General features: G+C 43.6%; 2 protein-coding genes across 2 annotated transcripts; both read right to left on the bottom strand.

The window, feature by feature from the left end:
- Window positions 1–384: 384 nt before the first annotated feature.
- Window positions 385–1153, bottom strand: LOC125512497 (uncharacterized). Its single transcript, XM_048677594.2, has one exon. The coding sequence runs from the start codon at window positions 901–903 to the stop codon at window positions 592–594; it is 312 nt and encodes a 103-aa protein (XP_048533551.1). The 5' UTR covers window positions 904–1153; the 3' UTR covers window positions 385–591.
- A 1274-nt stretch (window positions 1154–2427) lies between these two features.
- Window positions 2428–8230, bottom strand: IIL1 (isopropyl malate isomerase large subunit 1). Its single transcript, XM_048677593.2, has 13 exons — window positions 8001–8230; window positions 7453–7911; window positions 7279–7347; window positions 7081–7197; window positions 6084–6158; window positions 5900–5977; window positions 5724–5819; window positions 5510–5559; window positions 4781–4835; window positions 4562–4693; window positions 3594–3641; window positions 3359–3517; window positions 2428–2812 (listed from the first exon to the last, which is right to left on the bottom strand). The coding sequence occupies exons 1-13, from the start codon at window positions 8052–8054 to the stop codon at window positions 2672–2674; spliced, it is 1533 nt and encodes a 510-aa protein (XP_048533550.1). The 5' UTR covers window positions 8055–8230; the 3' UTR covers window positions 2428–2671.
- Between the last annotated feature and the right edge of the window lie 330 nt (window positions 8231–8560).

Raw genomic sequence — 8560 nt, 5'->3', positions numbered from 1 at the left:
GTGGCTGCACATTCATGGAGATTACATCATTACATAAGAGAACTAACAAAAAACAATACAGAGATTGCAGAAGAGTGGAATATGTTAATAAACCTTGGCAACTACTGGCTCCAATTTAGACACATCAAACTGGCAGACACCGTAAAATCTGAAAACAGAAAGTCACTCAAATAAGAGAACATTTTTTAATCAAAAGCTTGTGCATATGCCAAAGCACCATTCATAACATGACACAAAGATCAAATGATGACAAATCTAGATGGAAAACAAAGGCTGGCAGCAGCATTCGAATTCTAATACACAAGACATGACAAAATATGGGCAATATTTTGCGAATGTCAACCACAGAAGCAGAGAAGCAGATGTCGAGTCCGAGTATTTCTCAAAATATGTAGTACTGCAGAGTTCCAGATTCCGATTCAGAATGACACACGTTTAATTGATAAAAATCCAATTTGACATCTTTTTCTATTTCTTTTCTTTCAGCAGCTCATTTCCTACAATCAATCCAACCAAATCTTGTCCAACGAATAATTGGACAATGAGATGAGAAGTACTCGTATAATCCATGTACAATCGGTAGGCAGGTAGCTATCTAAACTCCTTCCGGAGAACGTATCTGCCAGGCTTCAGTGCCGCACCGCCGGCAGGCCCGTTCTTCACGGCCAGCTCCGCCGGCGCCGCTGCCGAATCCTCGCGCGGCTGCCGGAGCAGGGCCTGCTGCCACTGGGCGACCGCCGACTCGGCAACGAAGAGGTTGGTGATGTCCCTGAGCGGCACCCGCCTCCGCGCCCTCCCGAGCCGCTTCAGCTTGCAGCTCCTGACGGCTACTACGCCATGAGGACGGGCGGCGGCGGCGGTGGCAGGCGGCAGATTCTCCTTGTCGGCGCGGTCAACTGCCATCTCGGAGAAGAGAAGTGCTGCCTGCCGCTCTTGGAATCCGGCCGGCACGGTGCTGGTGCTGTGCTAGGCGGCGAGGTGGCTGGATCGGAGTGGATGGGACTGGGAAGATCTTCCATGGGTACTTGTAGCGGAGGTAGGTAGGAGGGAACGAGAGGGAGGGGGATGAAAAGATTTGAGTTTTCGGCGGAGGATCTGCGTTTCCTGCCATTTTTGGTCGGAAGGCTCCAAGGGCCAGCGGATCTTGAAAATTTTCGCGAAATGTTTGGAGGAAATCGGGATTCGAGGCGGGGAGGAGCGCGCTGGAAACTTTGGCGCGGGGCCAGGGGAGGGAGATTCGAACTTTTTTTTCCTGAGTTTGTGAATGGGCTAATCCTTCCTGGCTTCGCTGAAGCGAGCCTACAGTTGGGCCGGCCCACGTACGGGATTCGCGTGATGTTCGTTCGCTGCTGTTTCTTGCGGGTTTATTTTTTCGTTTCTTGACTTCTTCTGTGGCTTTTTGCTTCCGGTTTTTCAGTGGTTTAGTTCTGGTTTTTTCCCTTTTTCTGATTTGGTTATTTTTCCGTTTCTTTTTTTCGTTGCTTTTTTTCTGTTTCCCTTTTTTTGTTCTCTTTACTGTGTTACTCCCTCCGTTCCGAATTACTTGTCGCAGGTATGGATGTATCTAGATGTATTTTAGTTCTAGATACATCAATTTATGCGACGAGTAATTTGGAACGGATGGAGTACATAAAAAGTTCGCCACACAATATTAAAAAAATGTTCACCGTATATTATGGAAAAGTTCACCATGCATTATAAAGAAGTTCATTGTATATTATTAGAAATTTCAGTGTGTATTTAAATTTTGTTCACCATATACTACAAAAAGTTCATTACTAGAAATGGTCATGCTATATTACAAAAAAAAATCAGCATGTATTTTTTTTTTTGAAAAAATACATTGATATTGTGTGAATATCCTATTTTTCAGAATTCTTCGAGCATTTTAAAATGTGCTACCGGAGTTCGGTGCACCATATGTTCTCCCGCTTTTTTCTGGATGTGTGTAGCTATTAATAAATATGGACATGACACTGATTAGCTTGTGTGTAGCTCGACCAACTGTGTTAAGCGAAGCTCCCAAAGAGTCAGACTTGAGGCATAGTTAATGAGTGACTATTTTCCCGTTAACTTTGGCGCCTTTCTGTCAACCTTTAGATCTCCCACTCACTCCATGTAGCTCTTGCACTTATACCAGTTTCAACAATAAGACGGGATTGGTTTCGAACAGAAGTCGCAAGTTTTCAAACAAAGGAAGGAAAATGGGCACTGCTGTTCGTTAGGAAAACCAAGCAACTGACTGTCGTTCAGCTTCAAGTACATCAACAGCCCTCTCTGCATCGTCGACCTCACTGCCGCCTCTGATCCAGCAAGAGGGTATGTACCAGCAAAATCAAAGAAGAGATCAAGACGGTGAAGCACAAGTCCAACCGTCTGAAATGGGTACTCTGGTGTACTCGCCGTTCGACATCAACAGCTACCAGATCATGTACTAAGATACAGTATCATTCTGGAATAATGTAACAGTTATGTTTGTTCCTGACAGCACACTGGTAATGCCAATGAAAAAGCATACAACAGAACCTTTCTCAGTTACAACTGCTACTCGTTGGGTAGCTTATTTCTCAGCACGACACACACATGACGCATCTAAACTACAGTTTCGAACACGAACAAAAAGTACCAGTACAGGACGGTCCGCAACACAAATTCATTGTTTTCAAGATCTCTACGACAGGAAGTCCCTGGGGTCCGTGACATATCCCGTCAAAGCTGAGGCCGCCGCGGTGAAGGGAGAAGCCAGGTAGATCTGCCCTTCCTTGTGGCCCATCCTGCCCGGGAAGTTCCTGTTCGTCGTTGATACACAGACCTGCACCCAAATACATGACTCTGAGATCACCAAAAAACAATCTATCAACAAAGCCGAGTGGCAGCACGCTTGACATTTCTCTTAACACACCAAAAAGGCCTTCTACCTTAATACATGAAAAAGGTATTTTACAGAATTTGCAGTTGTAGGTTTCATGAACATCTAGCATGTGATATCTCATGCAAGTAAGTGTCCCCAATCAGAAGGATGTGGTAGTAAGGCCTTCTAAGTAGGGGATCAAAACTAATGAGGGAGCATTGTGTTTAGGCTTGAGAACGGCAGCCTAGAGCAAACTGGTGGCTTCGAAACCCTAGGAGAGATGACGGCCAGGAGCCAGCTAGCCAACAATGTGGGGATATGACAGTTCGGGGCGGATGTTGTTTTTTTAGGACAGCAACATGTATCAGTATTCAAGGTCAAATGTCTTATCCAGAAAATTAGCCGACCTTAACACTTCAGAAAACACGCAAGTCCCCATTCTACATTTATATCAAGTGGCATATCTACTGTATAGAAATATATTTAGAAATACTAGAAGATACTTGCCGTAGGTTCATTCATCCGTGCATATGTATCACGAGGACCACCCAAACAAGCACCACAATTAGGACTAGCTGGTGTATCACAACCAGCCTCTTCAAATATCTGGGAGCATGTTTTGCCACCAGATCCTGGTACGGGGAGACTATACACGTCCATCCACACCTGCAAGATCTCACATTCTTTTTAGTAACACAAACTGAAGATGATTGTATCCGTATATTTTATCACAAATTGTCACCTTTTGAGTCGCAGGAACGAGAAAAGTGGGAACCTTAACCTTCTTGCCCTGTATTAAGGAAACAATTTGTAGCAAGTCAGGTAATCATGGATTTGTGTGATTTAATTACCGCAATATGTCACAGGTGCATATTTAGGATTGAGCACAAAGAACTACAGGAATAGGATAGCCCGAGATGCTTTGCATACTGATAAATAAGTTAGTAATGATAATACTTAATGTCGCTCAGCCATACGGTCAGCCAAGTTGGAATTCTTACGTCGAGGCAGATGCCTAAATTCTAATAATGATCCAAACAATGGCATCACTGTTCTCTATAAATGGTCCTTGGTCACAACTAGAGCGCAACTTAATTTAATCCTTGTACATTTACCCCAGAACATGCCAACCCATACGGCCTTAAAAGTTCTCCATAATCTAAACATAACTATATGAAACCACTAATGCCCTTTGTGCATTGATGGTTGTCCATGTATACAGGACCAATTAGCTGTGCCCAAACCTGGCCCACATTAGGCTCTTTCAGTAAAAGAAGAACAATATGCGGGTCTCTTTATTTAGCTTAACAATGTGTATGTCCCTTAACCCAAACAATACCAATTAGTCCTAAAAGTAGATCCAATCAAATTCAAAGTGCATACTGAACCTGTCCTGATAATAATACTAGCCTATTCATTAGCACTGCAGGTTAAACTTATGTAGCCCCACTGCCAGGCCTAATAATTACAGAAAACCTACAACACTTCCTATTTTAATAACTACTCTGTTGAGTAGTTATTATAGTATACAGAGGGAAGACAACATACAAAACTTATAAGAAACAAACAAGTCGAAAACCATTGAAATAATCGTACTCTGCAAGTTTCAGAATACATAGCCGATACCCTGTATGCCAAAATGCATAAAAAGAAAACATAATCCTGAGTATATATCACCACGCTACAAGAAGATGGTTTGAAGCTTCTTACCGAAGCTAAGAACACCTTTGCAGCAGCAATAAAGTCCTCGGTCTTACCACCAGTGCAAGAACCAATATAGACTCGGTCAATCTTGACATCTTTGCACTCTCTTGCTAGAGCACGGTTGTCAGGAGAATGTGGCTGCACATTCATGGAGATTACATCATTATACAAGAGAACTAACAAAAACAACAGAGAGAATGCAAACGAGTAGAATAGTTAACAAACCTTTGCAACTACTGGCTCTAATTTAGACACATCAAACCGGTAGTCACTGTAAAATCTGAAATAAAAAAATTCAATCAAATATTAGAACAACAGACATCAAAAGCTTGCACATATGCCAATATGTCATAACACCATTCATAACATGACACAATGACCATTTGATGATGAATCTAGAAGGAAAAAACACAAACTCGAGAACAGCATTCAAATTCTCGGACGCAAGACATCAGAAAATATGGGCAATATTTTGTGAATGTCAGCTTGTATGGCTATGTGTGTGCCACACAGGAAGGATAACTTATAACTGCACAAGGACATTCTAAATTTCCCAAAGGATGCCGCCTACTGAGAAGCACTACAGGTAGCCAATTATGTCCAAGCCTAATGGGTTCCACATTATTGTGATCAGCTGAAGAAAGTAGTGAACAACCAGTTATCTAAATTTATTGTAAGTGCCCTGCACAAAGTATTTCAAGACCCCTACTCTCTGTATAATTAATCAATATGCAAACTTTGGTTGCAATCAACGACATTGTTTACTGGAAACTTTGTTCAACTTGACTTTGGACCAACCATTTTGTCCATAAAATGCAAAAGAGACAACCTTACTATTGATTAGGTTCGAAGTCAACTAGTGAAGGTTTGTATGAGAAATATAGTTTTAATTCAATTGTCTAGATTGATGTACATGTCTCAAGAGCAAGAAGAGCAAGGAGAGACTGTAATCACCTGGCCTGAGCATCACTATAGACAGGCTCATATTCGACCGATGTCTTACCCTGCAGTGTAGAGGATGGCAGATGATGTCACAATTAGCATGATATAAAAATATTGTTAGCTAGTAGCTGTAAATTGTTTCCCACAGTGGTTATCTCAAACTTTGAAGGGGAAAAAAGCACACTCCTTCGGTCCTACTATTAACATTCAGATGGTAGTTCAATACCTCCAGGTACTTAAATGTAGTTTCATCAGCAGGCACAACACCATTCTTTCCACCAGCTTCGATAACCATGTTGCACAATGTCATTCGTTCTTCCATCTAGCAAGTGTGTGAAAACACTAAGCTCAATTTTACATTAAATAAAAACTGATTAACCAAGTTATGAACATGGAACATACAGTTAGACTTTCTATTGTTGATCCAACAAACTCCATCGATCTGTATGTTGCACCAGATACAGATATCTCACCAATAATCTGTAAACAGATATGACCAAGGATGAAACATTTCGGTTACAATGAAAAACTCCTGACGAAAAAAAATATAAGATTTAGCATAACCGAGACTATTTTGTTGGCTTACTTGTAAAATCAGATCCTTAGCGAGTAAATAAGGTGGCATTTCTCCATCTAATACAAACCTGATGGTTGGGGGCACCTGAAAATAAGATTAAACAGATCAAAACACCATTTTTCCCATAGGGAACACGCTGTATGCAGAAAGAAATAGACGATATGAAAAGAGATAGCATGTTCAAAAACCACACTAAAAATAAACAGAATGTGAGAAGCATACAGGATGCAAAAATGGAAAAGAGATCGATAACTGTTGTTTGAATGGTGCTAATCAGATACTACACCTAATATCTCTGCATTGAATTGAGGGGGTGTTTGTTTCCAGGGACTTGTGTAGGGACTAGAAAAGGTCTCTCTTAGAGACTTTTTTACCAAACGGGAGAGACTTTTTAGGGACTAAACTAAGCATTTGGGACTAAATGAAGAAGACTCTCAAGGAGAGTCTTTTTGGGACTTTTTGGGACTTTTCCAACAATGCCCCTCCATGCACCCATTGGCCCGCCACCCCATGGTGTTGTTTGATTGTTATTTTTCTATATACTAGGGGCAACATGGTCATTTAATAACCTCTAGGAAGGGACTAGGGACTTTTTAGTCTCTGGAAACAAACAGGGAGGGACTTTTTAGGGACTAGGACTTTTTAGTTGGGACTAGAAAAAGTCCTAAGACTAGAGAACCAAACACCACCTGAGTATTTTTGGATGGACCAGCATATAATTTATAAACAAAAAGGAACTTATAGTCACTTCTATCAAATGCATATCTTAAGTTTCCATATTTGTGCAATAAACTGTAGTTTAGTATAGTATGATAGAATAATGTACAGAATATGAGAAACATGATAGAATAATGTACAGAATGTGAGAAACAAATGAAGAAACCCTGACACATCACTGAGATACAGAACCAAAGATTGCTCAGACTGAGAAAGATATGTCCCATCTGTTCTCATGGCAAGACTATTTTCAAATTCCATCCGGAAGTAATTTAACATGCTTGCACACCTTGAGAAGAGCCTTTCCAGTTCCCATCACAAAACCTGCATCAGTGTTTCCAATTCCAGTTGCAAACTGACCAAAGGCTCCAGCATTGCAGGTATGAGAATCAGTACCAAGGAGAACCTATTACATCAAGGGGAACCAGGTTAAACCTGTACAGCAAAACCTCAAGCTTCCAGTACTTCATGTAGGCAGAAAAAATACCTCGCCTGGTCGGCAGTGACCTTCTTGGGCGAGCGCAATGTGGCAAACACCTTTGTAGTCTGGATTTGCCTACAAACCAAGAGTTCAAAGCTCTTTAAGCACATAAATCTTGCTTTTACTTGAATGAACCTCGATCAGGAAGCTCTAAACGGAATGAATCAGCAAGGCATATACTCTGAAGTCGCTGAGGTCCTTGATGTCGTAGAAGTACTTGATCTTCTGCTCCTCGCAGAAGTCCCTGAGGATGTCGACGTTCCGGTTGGCCCGCTCGTCGCTGGTGAAGATGTAGTGGTCGGGGATGATGACGACCTTCTCGCGGTCCCACACCTTGGCGTCCTCCCCGAACTCCTGCTTGAAGATCCCGATGGTGCCGGGCCCGCAGACGTCGTGCGTCATGAGCACGTCCACGTCCACCCACACGTTCTCCCCGGGCTCGAGGCTCGCGCGCTCCGACGCCCGCGCCAGGATCTTCTCCGTCGTCGTCATGGGGCTCTTCACCGAGCCGGTGGACGCGGGGGAGCGCGGCGCGCGGGTCGGCGTCGCGACCGCGCGGACGCGCCCGGCCCGCGCTCGCCGGCTACTGGCGCCCGCGCTCAAGCGCTGCTGCTGCGGCGCCGCCGCGGCGAGCTCCTTCTGCGGCAGGGGAGAGGACGGGGACGGAGGGGTCAGCGGAGTGAGAAGCTTGAGGGGGGCGAGGGGAGGGGAGGGGAGAGGAAGGGAACCTTGTGCGCGAAGGCGGCGGAGGTGGCCTTGGCGGCGGCGGAGATGGAGGCCATGGCGGCGCGCGCGGTCGAACACCTTGAGGTCAATAGAGGGATTGGGGGGTAGTGCGGCCGTGGCGAGCACGAGTCGGGCGTGTGGGCGAAGGGGGGTCACAGGCGGAAGGTAATATAAGGGTGTGTGAGGTTACGTCTGCGATTTTGGCCGTCCGATCGGGAATGGACGGTCGCGCGTGGGTTTGAGGTATCTGTAGCACAACGGGGATTGCATTCTACTACCTGTCGAGTGTTAAAAAAGAGAGAAATCAAATGCAATGTTAAGATCATCTTCAACGGATGATGTAAAAAATGACACTAAAAAAATTAGGCAATAAAAAGTTGATCATTTTTTGGTCATTTTAATTGGGAAATCTAACTGGCTCGCATGAAACTGCTTTTTTTTAGAAAACTTCCGATCTATTCATCTTCAATCATGACAGTATAACGAACACCAAAATTAATAAAAATTGCATCCAAATTCGTAGACCACCTGTCGGCAACTACCTTTCAAGTCCTTTGAGAAA

Source organism: Triticum urartu, chromosome 6A (genome assembly GCF_056163025.1).
Source record: "Triticum urartu cultivar PI428250 chromosome 6A, HENAU_Tu73, whole genome shotgun sequence".
NCBI lineage: Eukaryota > Viridiplantae > Streptophyta > Magnoliopsida > Poales > Poaceae > Triticum > Triticum urartu.
The sequence above is the reverse complement of the archived record's forward strand: the minus strand, read 5'-3'. Positions and strand labels throughout refer to the sequence as shown.